We start from the raw sequence: 25,009 nt of genomic DNA on the forward strand, positions 1-25,009 counted from the left end.
TAATTATTTAAAAAATCTAAATAGTAAAGAAAATAAATGGTTTAGAAATATTCTGTATAGTCAGCTGCCTATTTCTATTTAAAGAAAAATGTTTCTCTTGCCCTTTTCCCTTCTGCTGTTTCTTTGATCTTTTCCATTCGACTTCTGTGTAACCCCTCATACTTATTGTCCTTTTCTGTCACATTCTCATCATCTCCCCATCTCTTGGTTTCATTACCTCTGTCTATAAACATGTGGAGGCATACATTTTAGGGGAAAAACAAAAACAAAAACAAAACCCCCCCAAATCTTCCCTTGACCCTGCTATACCCATGGGCCTTTTGTTTTGTTTTTAAAATTTTATTGAAAATTTTAACTCAAGTGCTGCAACTATTTTCTTAGAGCACAACAGAGGAAGAGTGGAGCACATATTACTCTGAAATCGAGTCCTGACTCTCCAGCTTAGAGAAGGGTGTGTGTTACCAGGCAAGTCACGTCACCTATGAACCTGTGTTCGCTCCTATGTGATAGAGATACTACTACTAACTAATCGATTGGTGAGAATAAGATGAGGAAATGCATTCACAGTTCACTTAGTTCTCACAGTCAATTTGTGAGGTAGATCATATCGAGAGCTCTTAGTCTCTGCAAGTTCAACAGGTTTTTTTTTGATTGTTTAAAGCTTATATAAGAAATATATAATTTAAAAACAAAGATACAATGTTAACTTCACCACTTTTATATTCCTAATATTAAACCTAAAGGAGAAGCATTGATTTAAAAAGTCACTTAAGTGATTTTAAAACTATGCTTTGGGGAGCCCTTGGTGTTCTGAGAAGCTGCCTCTGGGAAAAGAGGAAGGGAAAGATGGCAGGCAGGACTTCCAGCTCTAGCTTCAAGAAGACAATTCTTATTTTATTTGTGTTATATATACTATATCATTGGGAAAAATAATTTCACAGCCTAAGGCACAATGTAGAAGCCCCACTGTCTAATGCAATAAAACCAAAAACTGAAAAACCTATTGCTAGAGGCTTGCCCTCTTCTCTACCTCAGGTTTCATTGGTGGAGAAGGGGCAGTGGTGGTATTAATTTGCAAGTTCCATAAAGCATAAGCATCACATTGGTAATATCATGTCCAATGATTTACTTAGAATGCTTAGGAGTCCACTAACATAATGGAAATTTAATAAAAATGACATATTATACCTATGAATACATTTTAAACTTTTACCTACAAAACTCACCAAAAACTAGCTTTTATAAGTATAGCACAAATATTTTTTAAAATATAATTTTGAGATAGTTATTAATAATAGTATAATTACTAATGTGGTTCCAGGAGCTGAGCAATAGAGAAATATAATAAATATCAGCTGAAGTAAATATTAATTTTATTCCTTATAGTGAACTCACATTGCAAGTAGATATTTACATACCGGATCATCTGGATTATATTGAATAACATATTCTATCTGTCCATTTGGGCCATCATCTATGTCTGTAGCTCCATTGTCTCCTGAAAATCCTGTAAATACTGTGGTGCCAACTGGAGTGAGCTGAAAAGGAAACAAAAGAAAAACTGTCAATTCTCATTTGATCAACAGCACACCAGAAGTGTTCTGGCACAAAAACCAGACATTTATTACACAAAGGAAAAAAGCAGGCAGCTGCCCACAACCAGAGATCTGAAGCATTTCAAAAGAACACTTGCAAACACATGAGTTCCTATAAAGTCTGAAATTTCCAACGTCATGGTCCTTTGCTTTGGATGAAGATATAAAAGGCCCTGATTCAGTGTGAAGTGCATTTGGACCAATTTATGATCATTAGCATCTTAGCTCCTATGGAGAAATGCATCTGCTGTTGCTCCTTAAAAAAACCTTGATGCATTAAGTTATCTACAAACTAGGATTTAAACTGTAAGAAGGAATTACTTTATTTTAAAATCAAAAACCATTTCACAGAGATCAATGAAATCCAGTTGGTAATTACATGCAAGTGGCAAATTTAAGGAAGAGAGTTGGAGACAATGGATTCCCTGTCTATCAGAGGAGAGAGAAAGCTGGGATTTTCTTTAGTGCTTGTAGTATCGGTTAAGTAGAAAGCCATCGAGTGACAGAACTGGAGAGATGGTAATATCTTTTCATTTTGGATTAAAACAACAACAAAACATAAAATGGCATATAAGACCATGATTTCACATTTGGCCTGAGCATCTAGCTTTATTTCTTATTGATCTCCAACAGAGAATCACTGTTGTTTTCTCTTACTTGTAGGTCTTTGTATTCCTACATCCAGAGTCCCCAGTCTTCAAGCTTTAGCTGGGATCCTTCTCATTAGTTACATTTCAACTTAATTAAGTATTGCCTTCTTCTAAACCATTCCTGACAGAATTTCCCTACCCCACGTCAGAACATGGCACCCTTTTCGTTACTCTTATATTTTATACTTTACTTCCTTAATCATCACACTGTCACAATGAATAAATGAATTTAGTCAATAAACATAAGCTTTGTGCCTCTACAGAACATAGACTTTTAAATTTTATTCTGAGATATGTTTTGTTAGGTTTTAAATGGGATTCCTTCATGGAGAAATAGTTTCAGAGAGAAAAAGAAGGAGTTACCTCATTTACTTCTATTTTCAGGGGCTACAGACCCAGATATCTGCAGGGATATCAGGCAATGTAAAAGAGTGAAGCAAATCTCATGGGAATGGTGGCAACTGGGGAACACTTCCCCATCTAAAATGGTAGCTGCTACTCAGCCTCAGCAAACTCTTGCCATAATGAAATATGGAGCCAATGTTGCTACATCTTCTAATGTTCTAATTTTATAAGAAATCTCTTGGTTCTAAAGTCAGCAACAGGTTTTAGAGAATTAAACTATGAATTTAATGCCCCCCCATACATCCTTTCACACAGCAACCACAGGAGTTTGCAACCTCTGATTTAGAAAAATAACACAATTATGATTAAAGAAGTGATTTTAAAACTGTGCTTTGGGGAGCCCATGCTTTGGGGAACCGTGAGTACAAAGTAGCGTATTTATAAAGTCAGCTCTCCTGGCAGGCAGTTTTTAAAGGCAAACTGACTTTCTGCAGCTCAAAGAGAACTGAGGATAAAGTGAGAGGAGATGGTTTAACAGCACATATACGAACACGGGCACACCTTTGGAAATGTTAGTTAACAAAAAGACTTCCAAGCCAACATTTTAATATTTTTTAAATGTAATCCCTGTCCCCAAAGACATCATTCTCTCTTATAAAAATTCACCCAGGGCTTCCCTGGTGGCGCAGTGGTTGAGAATCCGCCTGCCAATGCAGGGGACACGGGTTCGAGCCCTGGTCTGGGAAGATCCCACGTGCCGCGGAGCGGCTGGGCCCGTGAGCCACAATTGCTGAGCCTGCGCGTCTGGAGCCTGTGCTCCGCAACAAGAGAGGCCGCGATAGCGAGAGGCCCGCGCACCGCGATGAAGAGTGGCCCCCCGCTTGCCGCAACTGCAGACAGCCCTCGCACAGAAACGAAGACCCAACACAGCCATAAATAAAATAAATTTAAAAAAAAAAAAAAAAAAGATGGCTAGCAGGACATCAGAGCCGTTTTAAAAAAAAAAAAAAAAATTCACCCACTCCTATGTAGTTGTGCCTTGATTTTTAAATTATGAAAATTTAAAATTGAATGGCAACAAGTTGTTTCCAGATATCTAATAAAACAAACTTAAGAGTATTTAAAGATCTTTGTTGCCAAAGTAAATAACTGTGCCACAGAGTTGAATTAAAAAATTAAAACCAAGCAAAAGAGAAAGGAAACAAACCAAAAAACTTGAACAATAGGTGTCTGAAATTTTTGAAAATAGACTTCTGCCCCAACTTTAAAAATGTGGTATTTAGCTGTTGACAGCAAAGGACTCAAGTACTATATCAAGTTATTAGTTCAGCATTTTATAGTGAGTTTTGCTCCCTTCCACATGTACAAATGTACATTTAGGCCAAAACATCTTAGCACAGATTGTTCATTTTCACTACTGGAATAAGTAAACATCTACACACAGACATACACATGTCAAATGCAACGTTAAAATGGATCCGTAATTGAGCTACACACATTTATTCATTATCTACCACGCGGATGGTGGACCTGTTCAGATATAGGCTAGTGTTTGGAATCTTTGAAGCTAATATAAGAGAAATAGCTAAGAAAAAAGAGGATTAAGGCATTTTGTTTTAATATGGAAGGTCTGGCAAGAGTAAAATGGGTGCAATGAAGTGGCCTATACCAGATGCAAACAAGCAAAAGGGAGAGCATGCAAAATGGTTTTAACAAATAGATTTCAGCAACTTATTTCATTCATTTTCTTTATATATATATATATATATATATATATATATATATATATATATATATATCCAACAAAAATATGTACATATCTATGTACACATACACATACTACATATATAAATACACACATATCACTGTTACTTATTCTTCTTATTACAGAGACATGGCACTCTAGTGCTTTCCGAATTTCTAAATATTATGTGGAGGTTGAAAATCTTCAGAGGACAGTCAGGTTGTTTGTTCTACCTGTGTTGCCCTATACATTATTATTCACAGTTTTCAGGGCACATCTGCCATGCAGATGGTCATGCTCTGTGTCCTTTAACATTTCAACAAGTCTCGGAAATATAAATTTGGTTTTCTGAAGGGCATTCTATTCATGGGATGATTATCAGCTTGGGCACCTGCCTGAGGGTGTCACTTACTTATTTAGTTCATGTCTTTTTCCACAAATGATTTTATACAACTACTGGGAAAATACAGAAAAATGCATAAATGCACACATAAGTTAAAGAAAATAAAGCCAGAAAATTCAATATTTCAAGAAGATGCATAAGAGAAATTTGAATGTAAAAGGTGAGCAGTTCTCAGTTAATTGATTATCCTGTGAGCCACAGCTGCTTGAGCCAACCTAAAAAAAGAGAAAATTTTCCTTACTAATCTTACTTGCAATATTTCTCCACAGAAGCACTGTATTCACAGTTTCATATAAATATAGTTGATTCTCATCATCCATGGTAGTTCTGTACTATAAAGACACCATGAACACTGAATTAACAAATACTGAACCAATGCTCCTAGGGGGAATTCAAGGTTATTACATTGCTGAGGGGAATACAGGATTAAGTTCCCGCAAGCCTCTGGTTACAACATTTTCATCAACAAATCAATACATAACCTTGTTTTATGGTTGTTTCTGTTTAAAAACACTTTATTTAATATGTTTGGTCTATTCTACTGTAGATGCTCTATATTGCACTTTTCATTTTATTGATTGAATTACTCAGCTCCAGAATTTGTTTGGTTCTTTTTTTTATGATTTCAATCTGTTTGTTAAATTTCTCATTTTCTTCATGTCCTCTTTTCCTAATTTCACTGAATTGTCTTTCTGTGCTTTCTTGTAGCTCATTTAGTTTTCTCAAAACAGTTATTTTGAATTCTTTATCAGGTAAATCACCAAGTTCCATGTTTTGGAGTTCGATTACTGTAGGATAATTGTTATCTTTTGGCGATGACATATTTCTTTGATTCTTTATGTTTCCTGGAGATTTGCATTGGCTGCTTTCGCATTTGATGTAGCAGATACCTCCTCAAATCTTTTGTAATTGTCATTGAGTTGCAGATATTTTTCTTGGTCCTGCTTACATCTGGGGTTTTCTTCAACCTTGTATGAATACACCTGCTCCGCACATGTTGCTCCAACAGAGGGCTGGAATCTCTCCTCGAGAGGAATGGACTTTTACAAAGTCTCTTCCATCCATGGGTGTCTGCCCAAGTCAGTATTACCCAGGTTTCCCCAGACCATGACCCAGAGGAGTTGGGGCCAGTTCACTGCTCAGCCAGTTCAATGGCTTCTGCTAGTTCAAATTCCAAACCAAGGTCTCTCTGCCTATTACCCAATGCACAGGTGGGCAGAACTACTTCCAGGTCTCTTTGCATATGGTGTTGGATCCCACAACTACATCAGAGGTACTTTTGTTCATACATAGATGCTAATTTTTATTTGTTCAAAGTGGGGACTTAAAGAAGGGACATCTTACACTACCATAATGTTGATGTCACTCTAGGCCAACTTTATATTCAGCAAAGAAATGGTATGTTGTTCATTTTGAAGAAAATATTGAGAAGGATGAATCTTGGAAAGCACTCCATAAATCATAATATTGTGTTAAATGTACATATTTAGTGATAGGATAATGCCACTGGCATCAGTGTCCTTGTATTGATAGGTAACAATAATCTCCTGACATTTATATCTATTGAATATTTCTTGGAGTCTCATGTAATATATTTACATGAAAATTGACATTTTGGTAGAAATAAAATGCTAAAATATATAATTTCTGAATATCTAAAATAGTTTTTTTATACGTATTTTAAACCAATGCCTTCCGATAGACTTCAATGGCTTTAATGATTAAAGAGAAAATGTACAAGAGTCCAGAAGAAAAAAGTATTTTTTATAATAAGCACAACTAAAATAACACCACTTGAACTGGGAAATAATTGATACAAATGATATTATCCAGTTTTGAAAACCTTCTCAAGAAAAAGGCACCCCAAAGGAATAATTTAAAATGCAATTGATGTGATATTACTTTCTTACATACTTCATCAAGAATCCAAGTGTTTAGTTTTCCCCTCCCCTCTAAAAAGGACAGAACTTCTGAAGGGTCATGGACATTAAATAAGCTGAAATAGAATTCACTATATGATGATTTACATATAATAATCATTTAATGACAGAACACCAACAATGGTAGTGGGTGCTCTATTTCTACTCATAGACATTATCAAAACAGAAACATTGTCTTTAGTGGAGCCAGATTATGTATAAGTCTATATTGGACTAATACATGTTTATTTTCAGTTACAAATATTGTAATCTGATTTACTGTGTACTAGACAGCCATTTCGCACCAATTATTCTCTTAAGAACAAACACAAATGATTTTCTCCTATATTTTTGTAGCATGAATCCATCCTCCTTGTAATTGTTAATTTTATGTGTCAACTTGACTGGGCCATGAGGTGCCCAGATATTTGGTTAAATATTATTCTAGGTGTGTCTGTGAGGGTTTCTGGATGAGATTAACATTTGAATTGGTAGACTGAGTAAAACAGATTGCCCTCCCAAACATGGGTGGGCCTCATCTAATCCATGGAAGACCTGAATAGGACAAAAAGCTGAGTAAGGAAGAATTCACTCTCTGTTCCTGACTGTCTTCAAGTTAGGACATCTGCCTTCTCTTGCCTTCAGACTTGGACTCAGATTGGAATTTAGACAATCATTTCTCCTGTTTCTCAGACTTTGGTCTTGGACTAGAACTGTACCAGCTGGGTCTTCAGCTTGACAACTGCTAATCTTAGAACCACTCAGCCTCCATAATCTTGTGAGCCAATTCCTTATAATCAATCTCCCTTGCTATATCCCTAAATCAATCAGCCTATCTATCTAATCTATCTATCATCTATGTATCTCTCAGTTCTGTTAACTAATACACTCCTGATCCAGTTTCTCAACAGTGAACAAATAAAATTGAGTATTTGATTTTGCACAGGTAAAGATTCATCTCCCATTTTCTAATTCATCAAGGTCTATATGGCTACTGTGTAGCACTTTATAGAACAATTGCTGATTTAACTGCAACAGGGGCCATAATATCTTTTGGCACTTTGATCATACTCCATGATCCTTTGAAGATTATTTCAGTGCTTCCATAGTCATCTATACAAGATACTGTAAATACCTGAACTCTAACTTATGTTGTCCTGGAAGATACACCTATTTTAAAATGATTAGTTACTGTCTTCTTCTGCCCCTGCACTTATTTTCAGGCTCTTCTCAATTATACTGCATGATCTAAGTAAGGATCATCTTCCATAAAAATAATCTTTCCAAATTAGAAGTCATTCATGCTTTGGCTATAATTCAGCCTTTAACCTCCTTCTCTGAAAAAGTAATTTTATGAATCTCTCTTGCATGTCATCCCTGCCTTACAAATATGCTTTAGAAATAGTAATATATTTAAAAACCAGTGGGGTCCAACAAATGAAATGCAGTGATGAATTTGTAAACAGGTGCATATTACTGAGAACTTCAGCTTTTTCTCACAATTGCAACATTACATTATCTCTGAATCTGTGATTATTTATTGAGAGTTTATTATGGGCCAAATCACTGTTTCTATGACATCTATGTTGGTTTTATATTAACTCATTAATATAACATTTGTTTTATTCAAAAATTCAACCAAATCAAATGTCTATTTGAAGTTTATCTTAAAACTTATAGAATCAGTACAAAATAGTACACATTCTTGAATTCACATTCAGTGGGTATTATCTTGCAGTGATTTATTGAAATCAAAAAGAAAATATAATAAAGGAATTACATATGTTCTTCATTTTCCCTTTAACGTAATATAGCTTTTGCACCTGTGTATAAAATCTTGACTCTGTTTTTATCATGAAAGCTAGATAATTAATATTGAAAATCATTTCCTCTGAATAAATTTTTAAAAATAAACTCATGTAGATAATCAAGACAATATGGTACTGGCACAAAAACAGAAATATAGAACAATGGAACAGGATAGAAAACCCAGAGATAAACCCATGCACCTATGGTCAACTAATCTATGACAAAGGAGGCAAGGATATACAATGGAGAAAAGACAGCCTCTTTGATAAGTGGTGCTGGGAAAACTGGACAGCTACATGTAAAAGAATGAAATTAGAACACTCCCTAACACCATACACAAAAATAAACTCAAAATGGGTTAAAGACAAATGTAAGACCAGACACTATAAAACTCTTAGAGGAAAACATAGGAAGAATATATGACATAAATCACAGCAAGATCTTTTTTGACCCACCTCCTAGAGTAATGGAAATAAAAACAAAAATAAACAAATGGGACCTAGTGAAACTTCAAAGCTTTTGCACAGCAAAGGAAACCATAAACAAGACAAAAAGACAACCCTGAGAATGGGAGAAAATATTTGCAAATGAATCAACAGACAAAGGATTAATCTCCAAAATATATAAACAGCTCATGCAGCTCAATATCAAAACAACAAACAACCCAATCAAAAACTGAGCAGAACGCATAGCACAGGGAGATCAGCTCGGTGCTTTGTGACCACCTAGAGGGGTGGGATAGGGAGGGTGTGAGGGAGGGAGATGCAAGAGGGAAGAGATATGGGGACATATGAATATGTATATCTGATTCACTTTGTTATAAAGCAGAAACTGACACAGCATTGTAAAGCAATTATACTCTAATAAGGATGTTAAAAAAAAAAAAAAACTGGGCAGAAGACCTAAATAAACATTTCTCCAAGGAAGACGTACAGATGGCCAAGAGGCACATGAAAAGCTGCTCAACATCACTAATTATTAGAGAAATGCAAATCAAAACTACAGTGAGGTATCACTTCACATCAGTTAGAATGGGCATCATCAGAAAATCTACAAACAATAAATGCTGGAGAGGGTGTGGAGAAAAAGGAACCCTCTTGCACTGTTGGTGGGAATGTAAATTGATACAGCCACTATGGAGAACAGTACGGAGGTTCCTTAGAAAACTAAAAGTAGAAATACCATATAACCCAGCAATCCCACTACTGGGAATATACCCAGAGAAAACCATAATTCAAAAAGACACATGCACCCCAATGTTCACTGCAGCACCATTTACAATAGCTAGGTCATGGAAGCAACCTAAATGCCCATCGACAGACAAATGGATAAAGAAGATGCGGCACATATATACAATGGAATATTACTCAGACATAAAAAGGAACGAAATTGAGTCATTTGTAGAAACGTGGATGGACCTAGAGACTGTCATACAGAGTGTAGTAAGTCAGAAAGAGAAAAACAAATATCGTATATTAATGAATATATGTGGAATCTAGAAAAATGGTACACATGAACTGGTTTACAAGGCAGAAATAGAGACACACATGTAGAGAACAAATGTATGGACACCAAGGGGGGGAAGCAGCGGGTGGGGGGGTGGGATGAACTGGGAGATTGGGATTGACATATATACACTAATATATAAAAAATAGATAACTTGTAAGAACCTGCTGTATAGCACAGGGAACTCCACTTCGCTGTACAGAAGAAACTAACACAACATTGTAAAACAACTATAGTAAAAAATTTGTTTTTTTAATTCTAAAAATATTCATGTAGATAAGTATCTTTAAGATAAGAGTAAGGATTATTATTAAAGAGAGTGATAAGTAGCTCTAGTCATCTTTACTAAAATCTGAAGAGCAATTACACTTAAATTGAATTAAGCTTAAATTGAATATATATGTGTGCATATGTATTGATATATACATACAGAGAGAGAGAATATATATATGAAAGAACTTATTAAATTGAAAGTTGTCGAATAGTTGAATACTTGAATATTTTAAAACAGGTGAAAGATTGATTCCCATTTACATGCTTAAAGTAGAAAATGTATTTTTATGTGCTTTTTCTCTTCTCTGAATATCCTCCTTTTTTTCTCTGTTACCCGTCTCCTGCCTCCCAGAATGTGCCTAATTCCTTGGAGGAGGAAAATAGAGACAAGTAAAAGGAACAAGGGCTTAGTCTTTCATTCTTCAGAAGCTTCTGTGTGCTGTAGATTAAATGCTAGTACTCTCTAAAAGAAACTCTGTGAATGGGAATGGCTCTAAAGGTCCATGATTTTTATTCCTTGAGTAGTTAAAGATATTTGTCAAGTTTCCAATACCATGGACCATATTTCTAAAAAAAATGATTTGTTTTACTTATATAAAAAATCACCTTATTATGAAATATTAAAGAAAATTTTAAAATGAACAAACCAAACAAGAACAAACACATAGATGTAGAGAACAGAGTCATGGTTACCAAAGGAAAAAGGGGATAGAGAGAGGGCAAAATTGGTAAAGGGGGTCAATAGTATGGTGATGGATGGAAACTAAACTTTAGGTGGTGAGCACACTGTAGTGTATACAGAAATCGAAATATAACATTGTACACATGAAATATATAATGTTATAAACCAAAAAACAAAAGATTATAAACTACTAATATAGTCGACTCCTTGAGGCCAAGGACGGTATCTTCATAGAATATGAATTCAATAAATGTTTATAACTAATGCATTGTGGAAAAAAAGAAAGACATTATATGGATAACCGATGGAGCTGGAATGGTAACTATGGATCAGAAGTAGTAATGTATCAGTGTTCATTTCCTGATTTCTGATGGCTGTACTGTTATGTGGGAGAATATCCTTATGTGTCAGAAATACACACTAAAGTATTTGGGGGTAAGAAGGACTCTTTTCAGTAACACTCTCAAATGGTTTGGAGAAAAAGCTTGTATTATTCTTATAATATTCCTGTAAGTTTGAAACTATTTATATATTAAAATAAAATAAACCTTTCCTGGTTAAAAAAATCACCTTATTATATCTAAAAATTGTAAAGAAAACAGATATAAAATGTGTAGAAAATATTCTTAACTATATATGGAATCTCTCTGTTATGCTTCATCATGGAGACCATCTGTGCATTTAGATCTATCAGAATGGCTCTGAGAAGAACAGATGTTCAAAAATACATATATTAAATGGAAAGAGATGATATAGTCACAATGAAACGTGAAAGAATAGCACAGAACTAAAAATTTGAGCAGGAAAGTGAAAGCTCAAATTGAATAGATTCAGAGACATTTCACCATTGTGAGAAAAAGCTGAAGTTCTCAATAATGTTCCACTAATTACTGCCTGTTTACAAATTTATTTTTGCATTTCATTTTGAAGACCCCCTTGGTTTTAAAAAATAGTTATAGAAATATAACTATTTCTAAAAAGCATATTTCCAAGGCAGAGTTGACTTGCAAGATGGCCAGAACCTATACTAAGTATTTTAAAAGCATTATCTCTTATAATCCTCAACACAACTTTTTAACATTATTTTTTGTTATATTTATTTTACAGTTAAGGAATCCTAGGCTAAGAGAGCTTCTGCCTGATGTCATACTTCTAATATTTGGTAGATAAGGGCTGCAACACAGATTGTCTGGCTTCAAAGTGTTAATTCTCAAGCACTGTGAAATATATTATTTCAAAAATTTTGCAATTTGCTATTAAGAAACTTTTGAGAAGAAAAGGAAATGAAAGAGGAAATAAATATAATTTGGCACATAACAGAACCAAGATATACAGTAATCCAAAATGATACAATTTGGATGATGTATTACATCAAAGATAATTTATGTTTGGCCCTAAGGAAAAATACTTTTGAGCTATTTTACAGAAAGACAAAGAAATCCAATTTAGCTTGTGCCTGTGTTTCAGAAAAGTTGTATTAAATAATTACTGCTATTGAAAACAGGTTGGTTCTCAGCAAGTAAATTATTTCATGAATCCCCAAATTCACCATTTCAGCATGCTAACCTTTTCATTAGTAATCAAAACTTTATTGCTAGTGTATTGCATAATGTCTGAAAAAGCACTCAGTAAATGCTCAAGGGGCAAAGAGAAGAAGGAAGAAAATATATCCAACCACAGTAATTTGCATTTTCATCAATGGTTTTCAACAAATCAATGTTTCATAAATCACTAATAAAAATGTTAGGTGAAGGTTTGATGAGGAACAGGATATTTACAAAGTCTTTAAGTCATTTTCCACAAAATAGTTTTAATTACTTATTAAGTACAAAAAAATGAATAAATATAGTAGAAAAACCTGGCAAACACTGTCTTTCCAACATGATAAAAGCTATCACTACCAGAAATGGGACACACTGATATTGTGAGTCTCTTTTGTTACATACTATGAAGAACATGCTATCACTTTTGTGGTATTTCTGAACAAAATTTATAATCATGAGGAAATACCAGGTAACTCTAAACTGAGAAATATTCTATAAACTGTCCCACTCCTGGAAATTATTAAGGTCATTAAAGTCAAGGAAATATTAAGGAACTAAGATTGAGACTAGAAAGACATGGCAACTAAATGCAATGTGTGACCTTAGGTTGAATCTCTGACCTATAAAGGACTTTACTGGAAAAAATATCAGCAAAATTTGGCATCTGCAGATTACATACTAATATTGCATTAACGTAATTTCCTGATTTTGATGGTTATATTGTAGTTATATAGATGAGTATCTGTGTTTTTAGGAAATACACAATGAAATGTTAAGAATTTAAGGGGTTTCATATGTGCAACTTATTCTTCATTGGTATAGAAAAATAGCTGGGACTTCCCTGGTGGCACAGTGGTTAAGAATTTGCCTGCCAATGCAGGGGACACTGGTTCGATCCCACATGCTGCAGAGCAACTAAGCCCGTGCGCCACAACTACTGAGCCTGTGCTCTAGAGCCTGCGAGCCACAACTACTGAGCCTGCATGCCACAACTACTGAAGCCCGTGTGCCTAGAGCCCATGTTCCACAACAAAAGAAGCCACCACAATGAGAAGCACGCCCACCACAGTGAAGAGTAGCCCCCACTCGCCACAACTAGAGAAAGCCTGCGTGTAGCAATGAAGACCCAACGCAGCCAAAAATAAATAAATAAATTTACTTTAAAAAATAGTTATATATCTATATATGATATATTATATATTTGACTATATTGTCATATACAAATAAGCAATATACTGTATGACATTTATATATATGTGTATATGCATGTACATGTATACACACAAATCTCTATTTATCTGTTCATTTATCTATTAGAAGGAAAGATTATCTGACCAGTACTCTTCAAAACTGTCATCAAAAACAAAGAAAGTAAAAACTGATATAGTCTAGAGAAGACTAAAGAGACACGATGACTGATAGTAGTATGGTATCATAGATGGGGTCCTGGGACAAGAAAAAAGACTAGTAAAACTAAGGAAATCTAAATAAAATATGGATTTGAGTTAACAGCAATGTTTCACTGTTGGTTCAGTAGTTGTTAAAATATGTAGCATACTAATGAAAGATATTAAGAATTGGGGAATTTGGATATGGGTTATATGGAACTCCATTACTTCTATTAAAATGTTATTTAGGTCTAGTTATTTCTGATGTTGTTTACAAAAATGGTAGAAAATGTGAACATAAACAGACCATTTCCATAATCATTTTCATTATAATAAAGTCTAAGACTTAAACGTATCATTTACTATAAAAATATTTTTAAGGATAATAAAACTTTACTTATATTACATTTAGTTCTTATAAATATATAACATACACTTGAGGCAACTGTTAGCCAAAAAATAAGGGAGACAGAAAGAGAGAGAGAGGGAGGGAGAGAAGGAGAGAAAGAACAAAAGAGAGAACAAAATAGAGCAAGAGAGAGGTTCTCATCTTTTCCTATGGTTTAATTTGGCTGAAGTTCAGCTTTGGGTTCCTGCTGATGGGTTTGATCATTAAAATGTTTTTAATCATTCACTTAAACCTTAGGAAAAAAATCAAAACATTTCAGAGCCCCTTTTTAAAAAAAATTAACTAGCATATTAACCTTATTAACAGGTATTGTTGAAAGACATGATCATGTCGCATCAGGAGAAAGAGATATAACAACATCTGAAGTAAAATAAAAATTCTAACTAAACCAGCATATGATACCAGCTACCATGAAATAACCTCTAGGGTATGCCCACTAATCTACATGTAGTTGGGCAAGATGTTCATCTTGATATACTCGTCATTGGGTTACTTTTTATAATTCATGAACTTAAAATCATTCTATAAAAAGTAATATATATATTCCAAAGGCTGTGTTCCTTTCTCTTAAAACTCTACCTAGCACATGATTATTTACTAAATTATGAATCGAGATGATAATTTAGACCAAAGAAGCAAGTGTAACTTTTTTCAAATTAGTAATAATACTCTTCAGATTAATGGTATTATTTACTCCTTACTCTTCCTTTATGTATCTGAGCTCTGTCATTCTCTTGCCTGATGCATTTGTACAATGTGGTGATCAAGCACTCGGTTTTGGAGTGAGACTGCCTCAGTTTCTCACTTAGATCTGACACTTAGTAGCCATGAGATCTTGGGCAAATTAATAAATGCTTTTCTGTCTTAATACTTTTTCATTTTATTGTGTAAAATGAAAACAATACACACAAATAATTTGAGTCTGTGTGTAGGTACAAGTAAGTTTTAAATAAGATGTTCCATGGAAAACACTTAGCATTCATAAATGATAATTGTTAGAATTAATCTGTCAATACTGTTGTAATCTGTCCTGATTCCATTCAACATCAGGAGATATGATGCTACTAAATTGGCAAAAGATCTATGCAGAAATCTGTGAACTAATTTTAGATAAGAACAAATTTTAAATTAATCTGGTGTCAAGTTAGTTCCTAATGAGCATGTGAAAAAATCCAAGAAGAAAAATAAATACTAAAATTATTCAAAATCTAAAGTTTACAGACTTCTAAGATGTTAACCAGGACATAATTTGTGATATACTTGTAACATCAACAGTTATGAAACAACTTGACTATTCCTGAAACCCAAGGTTGTTTCAACTGCTAACTTTTACCTTCCTAAATTGTAAATGGCATTTTAAATTTAGATTTATGAAGCATCCTTTAAACTTTCCTATTATTAAGAACTTAGAGAACTTGATCAAACACAATTTATTAAATTGACTGTGATTCTTTTGGTACCCCTTGCATTTGACCTTCATAAAACTGTGCATGTAGAAAAATCTTGTTGAGAAAAAAAGACATTTGGACTAAGGGGAGTCATATTAATTTTACTTAATAAATATGACTAGTTTTTCTGGGACATGAAAAGTATGGTAAAGATTCTTAAGCAGCGTAATAGTCATATCCAAATAAATACATAATTTGCCCCTAGAGTTATGAAAAAAGGACTATAATTCACATAAATACGTAACGTCCCCCTAGAGCTATGTAAACAGTACTATAATTCAAATAGCTCATATTTACCAGGTTAAAAGAAAAGACAAAAAACTGGGTTCTTTTTTTGTCATCACTGTTGTGTCACCCTATATAATTTATCACAATCATCTGGAAAGCTTTTACTCCTTTCTAAAATACTTCCCATGTATAAGCTTCTCAAATTTAACTCAAAACAAACTCTTACTTTCTAAATCATTCTTAGGAAAAATCAAAGTGAACATATATGTTAAATAATACTTTCCTGTTTCATGATTGTTCCATTTCTGCTTCATTGAGAAGTCTATTTATAGAACTCCTACAATGTGTCAGGTACTGTTCTACTCAAATAACAAAACAAAGTGCTAACTCTAATAGTGATTCAATTCTAACAGGGTAGATATAAAATAAACAAATATATATATATATATATATATATATATACACACACACATATATATGTATATATATCCATATATAATATCAGGTTTAAATAAGTGATCAACTAATTTCAGATTGTCTTTTTAAATTAATTATAAAATATATAGGTGAGGTGCTATACACTAAAATCTGTGGACTTTTTTTTCTTTCCTATTTTGACTTATTACATGTATTCATTAAACCCTAAAAGGTAGGTTTCTAATATTTTCATTCCCAGTTTTTACATGAGGAAACTGAAACACAGAGAAATTTTAATTTTGTTAAAGATAAATGCAATTTAAAAAATGGTAAACCAGCTCTATCATAGTTGGACACTTGAGTTGTCTCCAGTTTTTGATTATTATGGAACTATCATCAACAAATCTCCTTATACATGCTATCTGGTGGACATATGTACCACAAGAGCAGAACTGCTGAGTCACAGGGTATCTACATGTTTACCTTTTTTTTTTTTGAACATCTTTATTGGAGTATAACTGCATTACAATGTTGTGTTAGTTTCTGCTGTATAACAAAGTGAATCAGCTATACGTACACATAAAATCCCCATATCCACTCCCTCTTGCATGTCCCTCCCACCCACCCTATCCCACTGCTCCAGGTGGTCACAAAGCACCGAGCTGATCTCCCTGTGCTATGCGGATGCTTCCCACTAGCTATCTATTTTACATTTGGTAGTGGATATATGTCAATGCTACTCTCTCACTTCATCCCAGCTTACTCTTCCCCTTCCCCGAGTCCTCAGGTCCATTCTCTACGTCTGCATCTTTATTCCTGTCCTGCCCCTAGGTTCAGCAGAACCATTTTTTTTTTTTTTTGTAGATTGCATATATATGTGTTAGCATACGGTATTTGTTTTTCTCTTTCTGACTTACTTCACTCTGTATGACAGACTCTAGGTCCATCCACCTCACTACAAATAGTTCAATTTCATTTCTTTTTATTGCTGAGTAATATTCCATTGTATATATGTGCCACATCTTCTTTATCCATTCATCTGTCAATGGACACTTCGGTTGTTTTCATGTCCTGGCTATTGTATACAGAGCTGCAATAAACATTGTGGTACATGACTCTTTTTGAATTATGGTTTTCTCAGGGTATATGCCCAGTAGTGGGATTGCTGGGTCATATGGTAGTTCTATTTTTAGATTTTAAGGAACCTCCATACTGTTCTCCATAGTGGCTGTATCGATTTACATTCCCATTAAGAGTGCAAGAGGGTTCCCTTCTGTAGTATAGTCTGAAGTCAGGGAGCCTGATTCCTCCAGCTCTGTTTTTCTTTCTCAAGATTGCTTTGGCTATTCAGGGTCTTTTGTGTTTCCATACAAATTGTGAATTTTTTTGTTCTAGTTCTCTGAAAAATGCCATTGGTCGTTTGATAGGGATTGCAGTGAATCTGTAGATTGCTTTGGGTAGTATAGTCGTTTTCACAACGTTGATTCTTCCAATCCAAGAACATGGTATGTCTCTCCATCTGTTTGTGTCATCTTTGACTTCTTTCATCAGTGTCTTATAGTTCTCTGCATACAGGTCTTTTGTCCCCTTAGGTAGGTTTATACCTAGGTAATTTATTCTTTTTGTTGCAATGGTAAATGGGAGTGTTTCCTCAATTTCTCTCTCAGATTTTTCACCATTAGTGTATAGGAATGCAAGAGATTTCTGTGCATTTATTTTGTATCCTGCTACATTACCAAATTCATTGATTAGTTCTAGTAGTTTTCCGGCAGCATCTTTAGTATTCTCTATGTATAATATCATGTCATAGGCAAAGAGTGACAGTTTTACTTCTTTTCCGATTAGGATTCCTTTTATTTCTTTTTCTTCCTTCTGCTAACTTTGGGGTTTTTGGTTCTTCTTTATCTAACTGCTTTAGGTGTAAGGTTAGGTTGTTGATTTGAGATTTTTCTTGTTTCTTGAGGTAGGGCTGTATTACTATCAACTTCCCTCTTAGAACTGCTTTTGCTGCATCCCATAGGTTTTGGGTTGTCGTGTTTTCATTGTCATTTGTTTCTAGGTAATTTTTGATTTCCTCTTTGATTTCTTCAGTGATCTCTTGGTTATTTAGTGTATTGTTTAGCCTCCATATGTTTGCATTTTTTACAGTTTTTTTTTTCTGTAATTGATATCTAGTCTCGTAGCGTTGTGGTCAGAAAAGATACTTGATACGATTTCAATATTCTTAAATTACCAAGGCTTGATCTGTAACCCAAGATATGATATATCCTGGAGAATGTTCCATGAGCACTTGAGAAGAAAGTGTATTCTGTTGTTTTTGGATGGAATGTCCTATAAATATCAATTAAGTCCATCTTGTTTAACGTGTCATTTAAAGCTTGTGTTTTCTTATTTATTTTCATTTTGGATGATCTGTCCATTGGTGAAAGTGGAGTATTAAGTCCCCTACTATTATTGTGTTACTGTTGATTTCCCCTTTTACTGCCATTAGCATTTGCCTTACGTATTGAGGTGCTCCTATGGTGGGTGCATAAATATTTACAATTGTTATACCTTATTCTTGGATTGATCCCTTGATCATTATGTAGTGTCCTTCTTTGTCTCTTGTAATAGTCTTTATTTTAAAGTCTATTTTGTCTGATATGAGAATTGCTACTCCAGCTTTCTTCTGATTTCCATTGGCATGGAATATCTTTTTCCATCCCCTCCCTTTCAGTCTGTATGTGTCCCTAGGTCTGAAGTCGGTCTCTTGCAGACAGCATATATATGGGTCTTGTTTTTGTATCCATTCAGCCGGTCTGTGCTTTTTGGTTGGGGCTTTTAATCCATTTACATTTAAGGTAATTATCAATATGTATGTTCCTATTACCATTTTCTTAATTATTTTGGGTTTGTTATTGTAGGTCTTTTCCTGCTCTTGTGTTTCCTACCTAGAGAAGTTACTTTAGCATTTGCTGTAAAGCTGGTTTGGTGGTGCTGAATTCTCTTAACTTTTGCTTGCCTGTAAAGATTTTAATTTCTCTGTCGAATCTGAATGAGATCTTTGCTGGGTAGAGTAATCTTGGTTTTAGGTTTTTCCCTTTCATCTCTTTAAATATGTCCTGCCACTCCCTTCTGGCTTGCACAGTTTCTTCCGAAAAATCAGCTGTCAACCTTATGGGGATTCCCTTGTATGTTATTTGTTGCTTTTTCTTTTCTGCTTTTAATATTTTTTCATTGTATTTAATTTTTGATAGTTTGATTAATATACATCTTGGCGTGTTTCTCCTTGGATTTATCCCATATGGGACTCTCTGCATTTCCTGCACTTGATCGACTATTTCCTCTCCCATATTAGGGAAGTTTTCAACTATAATCTCTTCAAATATTTTCTCAGTCCCTTTCTTTTTCTCTTCTTCTTCTGGGACCCCTATAATTCAAATGTTGGTATGTTTAATATTGTCCCAGAGGTCTCTGAGACTGTCCTCAATTCTTTTCATTCTTTTTTCATTATTCTGCTCTGCAGTAGTTATTTCCACTATTTTATCTTCCAGGTCACTTATCCATTCTTCTGCCTCAGTTATTCTGCTATTGATTCCTTCTAGAGAATTTTTAATTTCATTTATTATGTTGTTCATCATTGTTTGTTTTCTCTTTAGTTCTTCTAAGTCCTAGTTAAACGTTTCTTGTATTTTCTCCATTCTGTTTCCAAGATTTTGGATCATTTTTAGTATCATTACTCTGAATTCTTTTTCAGGTAGACTGCCTATTTCTTCTTCATTTGTTTGGTCTGGTGGGTTTTTACCTTGTTCCTTCATCTGTTGTGTGTTTCTCTGTCTTCTCATTTTGTTTACCTTACTGTGTTTAGAGTCTCCTTTTCATAGGCTGCAGTTTCGTAGTTCCCATTGATTTTGGTGGATATCCCCAGTGGGTAAGGTTGGTTGAGTGGCTTGTGTAGGCTTCCTGGTGGAGGGGACTTGTGCCTGTGTTCCGGTGGGTGGCACTGGATCTTGTCTTTCTGGTGGGCAGGGCTGCATCCGGTGTTGTGTCTTAGGGTGTCTGTGAACTTAGTATGATTTTAGGCAGCCTCTCTGCTAATAGATGGGGTTGTGTTCCTGTCTTGCTAGTTTGGTATGGGGCGTCCAGCACTGGAGCTTGCTGGCTGCTGGGTGGAGACGGGTCTTAGCGTTGAAATGGAGATCTATGGGAGAGCTCTTGCCGATTGATATTACATGGGGCTGGGAGGTCTCTGGTGGTCCAATGTTATGAACTCGGCTCCTCCACCTCACAGGCTCAGGCCTGACACCAGGCTGGAGCAACAAGACACTGTCAGCCACATGGCTCAGAAAAAAAGGGAGGAAAAAAGAAAGAAAAAGAATAAAAAAATAATAATAAATTTAAAAAATATTTTTAAAAATTATTAAAATAAAAAAATAAAAAATAAGAATAAGAATAAAAAAAGAAGAAGAGAGCAACCAGACCAATAAACAAATCCACCAATTATAACAAGCACTAAAAACTTTACTAAGATAAACATAAAAATTAGAAACAAATTAGTCACAGACAGCAAACCCCAAGCCTACAGTTGCTCCCAGTGTCCACCATCTCAATTTTGGGATGATTTGTTGTCTATTCGGGTATTGCACAGATGCAGGGTACATCAAATTGTTTGTGGGGATTTAATCCGCTGTTCCTGAGGCTGCTGGGAGAGATTTCCCTTTCTCTTCTTTGTTGGCACAGCTCCTGGTGTTCAGCTTTGGTTTTGGCCCCACCTCTGAATGTAGGTCTCCCTCAGGCATCTGTTCCCACCCAGACAGAACAGGGTTAAAGCAGCAGCTAATTATGGGGCTCTGGCTCACTCATACCAGGGGGAAGGAGGGGTACAGTAGATAAAATTGGAATGAGGGGTGAGCCTGCAGCAGCAGAGGCCGGTGTGACATTGCAACAGCCTGAGGTGCACCGTGTGTTCTCCCAGGGATCTTGTCCCTGGATGATGGGACCTTGGCAGTGGCGGGCTGCCCAGGCTCCTGGGGGTGTGTGGATAGTGACCTGTGCTTGCACACAGGATTCTTGGTGGCTACAGCAGCAGTGTTACCATTTCATGCCCATCTCTGGAGTCCGAGCTGATAGCAGAGGCTCGTGCCCATCTCTGGAACTTGTTTAGGTGGTGCTCTGCCTTCTGTGCGCAGACAGGGAAGGAATCCCCTCTCCTCATGCACCCCGAAGTAATGGTCTCTTGCCTCTTAGGCAGTTCCAGACTTTTTCCCAGACTCCCTTCTGACTAGCTGTGGCGCACTAGCCCCCTTCAGGCTGTGTTCATGCAGCCAACCCCAGTCTTCTCCCTGGGATCTGACCCCTGAAGGCCGAGCCTCAGCTCCCAGCCCCCACACGTCCCAGCGGGTGAGCAGACAAGCCTCTCAGGCCAGTGAGTTCTGGTCGGCACCCATCCTCTGTGCGGGAATCTCTCTGCTTTTCCCCCTGAAAACCCTGTTGCTGAGCTCTCCTCCGTGGCTCCGAAGGTTCCCCCCCACCCAACCCCTGTCTCTACCAGTGAAGGGTCTTCCTAGTGTGTGGACACTTTTCATCTTTCAAAGCTCCCTCCCAGAGTTGCAGATCCTGTCCTTATTCTTTTGTCTTTGTTGTTTATTTTCTTTTGCCCTACCCAGGTTCGTGGGGATTTTCTTGCCTTTTGGGAAGTCTGAGGTCTTCTGTGAGAATTCACTAGGTGTTCTGTAGGAGTTGTTCCACATGTAGATGTATTTTGGATGTATTTGTGGGGAGGAAGGTGATCCCACATCTTATTCCTCAGCCATCTTGCAGTTCCTCTCTCTCTATATAAGACTTCTGAATCCTTAAATTTAATTGTGTTTAATGTTAACAGCCTACATTTGACATGTTTTTTTATTTAATTTATTTTTTTATACAGCAGGTTCTTATTAGTATTCAATTTTATACACATCAGTGTATACATGTCAATCCCAATCTCCCAATTATTCACACCACCCACCCCACACCCGACCACTTTCCCCCCTTGGTGTCCATACATTTTTTCTCTACTTCTGTATCTCAATTAGTGCGCTGCAAACCAGTTCTTCTGTACCATTTGCTAGGTTCCATATATATGCGTTAATATACGATATTTGTTTTTCTCTTTCTGACTTATTTCACTCTGTATGACAGTCTCTAGAGGCATCCACGTCTCTACAAATGACCCAATTTCATTCCTATTTATGGCTGAGTAATATACCGTTGTATATATATACCACATCTTCTTTATCCATTCGTCTGTCAATGGGCATTTAGGTTTCTTCTATGACCTGGATATTGTAAATAGCGCATCAATGAACACTGGGGTACATGACTCTTTTTGAATTATGGTTTTCTCAGGGTATATGCCCAGTAGTGGGATTGCTGGGTCATATGGTAATTCTATTTTTAGTTTTTTAAGGAACCTCCATACTGTTCTCCATAGTGGCTGTATCAATCTACATTCCCACCAACAGTGCAAGAGGGTTCCCTTTTCTCCACACCCTCTCCAGCATTTGTTATTTGTAGATTTTCTGATGATGCCCATTCTACCTGGTGTGAGGTGAAACCTCATTGTAGTTTTGATTTGCATTTCTCTAATAATTAGTGATGCTGAGCAGCTTTTCATGTGCTTCTTGGCCATCTGTATGTCTTCTTTGGAGAAATGTCTATTTAAGTCTTCTGCCTATTTTTTGATTGGGTTGTTTGTTTTCTTAATATTGAGTTGCATGAGCTGTTTATATATGTTGGAGATTAATCCTTTGTCCGATGACTTGTTTGCAAATATTTTCTCCATTCTGAGGGTTGTCTTTTCGTCTTGTTTATGGTTTCCTTTGCTGTGCAAAAGCTTTTAAGTTTCATTAGGTCCCATTTGTTTACTTTTGTTTTTATTTCCATTACTCTAGGAGGTGGGTCAAAAGAGATGTTGCTGTGATTTACATCAAAGAGTGTTCTTCCTATGTTTTCCTTTAAGACTTCTAGTGTCTGGTCTTACATTTAGGTCTCTAATCTACTTTGAGTTTATTTTTGTATATGGTGTTAGGGAGTGTTCTAATTTCATTCTTTTACATGTAGCTGTCCAGTTTTCCCAGCACCACTTATTGAAGACACTGTCTATTCTCCATTGTATGTCCTTGCATCCTTTGTCATAGATTAGTTGACCATAGGTGCATGGGTTTACCTCTGGGCTTTCTATCTTGTTCCATTGATCTATATTTCTGCTTTTGTGCCAGGACAATATTGTCTTGATTACTGTAGCTTTGTAGTATAGTCTGAAGTCAGGGAGTCTGATTCTTCCAGCTCCGTTTTTTCCCCTCAAGACTGTTTTGGCTATTCGGGGTCTTTTGTGTCTCCATACAAATTTTAAGATTTTTTTGTTCTAGTTCCGTAAAGAATGCCATTGGTAATTTGATAGGGATTGCATTGGATCTGTAGATTGCTTTGGGTAGTATAGTCATTTTCACAATATTGATTCTTCCAATCCAAGAACATGGTATATCTCTCCATCTGTTGGTATAACTTCTGATTTCTTTCATCAGTGTCTCATAGTTTTCTGCATACAGGTCGTTTGTCTCTCTAGGTAGGTTTATTCCTAGGTATTTTATTCCTTTTGTTGCAATAGTAAATGGGAGTGTTTCCTTAATTTCTGTTTCAGATATTTCATCATTAGTGTATGGGAATGCAAGATATTTCTGTGCATTAATTTTGTATCCTGCAACTTTACCAAATTCATTGATTAGCTCTAGTAGTTTTCTAGTGGCATCGTTATGATTCTCTATGTATACTATCATGTCATCTGCAAACAGTGACAGTTTTACTTCTTCTTTTCCAATTTGTATTCCTTTTATTTCTTTTTCTTCTCTGATTGCCGTGGCTAGGGCTTCCAAAACTATGCTGAATAATAGTGGTGAGAGTGGACATCCTTGTCTTGTTCCTGATCTTAGAGGAAATGCTTTCAGATTTTCAGCATTGAGAATGATGTTTGCTCTGGGTTTGTCGTATATGGCCTTTATAATGTTGAAGCAGGTTCCCTCTGTGCCCACTTTCTGGAGAGTTTTTATCAGAAATGGGTGTTGAATTTTGTCAAAAGCTTTTTCTGCATCTATTGAGATGATCATATGGTTTTTATTCTTTAGTTTTTTAATATGGTGTAGCACATTGATTGATTTGCATATACTGAAGAATGCTTGCACATCTGCGATAAATCCCACTTGATCATGGTGTATGATTGTTTTAATGTATTGTTGGATTCTGTTTGCTAGTATTTTGTTAAGGATTTTTGAATCTATATTCGTCAGTGATATTGCTCTGTAATTTTCTTTTTTTGTAGTATCTTTGTCTGGGTTTGGTATCAGGGTGATGGTGGCCTCATAGAATGAGTCTGGGAGTGTTCCTCCCTCTGCAGTTTTTTGGAAGAATTAAGAAGGATGGGTGTTAGCGCTTCTCTAAATGTTTGATAGACTTCACCAGTGAAGCCATCTGGTCCTGGACTTTTGTTTGTTGGAAGATTTTTAATCACAGTTTCAATTTCATTACTTGTGATTGGTCTGTTCATATTTTCTATTTCTTCCTGGTTCAGTCTTGGAAGGTTATACCCTTCTAAGAATTTGTCCATTTCTTCCAGGTTGTCCATTTTATTGGCAT

General features: G+C 35.7%; 1 protein-coding gene across 5 annotated transcripts in view; it reads right to left on the bottom strand.

Moving 5' to 3' along the window:
• Positions 1–25,009, bottom strand: part of PCDH15 (protocadherin related 15) — a 735,694-nt gene that overhangs the window by 430,065 nt on the left and 280,620 nt on the right. For all 5 annotated transcript variants that reach the window (XM_082423601.1, XM_082423610.1, XM_082423609.1 and 2 more), the window contains exon 5: positions 1,419–1,538. In XM_082423601.1, the coding sequence (XP_082279727.1) occupies positions 1,419–1,538 (120 nt within the window). The remainder of the gene's footprint in view (positions 1–1,418; positions 1,539–25,009) is intronic.

This window comes from Balaenoptera physalus (assembly GCF_965194825.1).
Source record: "Balaenoptera physalus genome assembly, chromosome: 14".
Taxonomy (NCBI): Eukaryota; Metazoa; Chordata; class Mammalia; order Artiodactyla; family Balaenopteridae; genus Balaenoptera; species Balaenoptera physalus.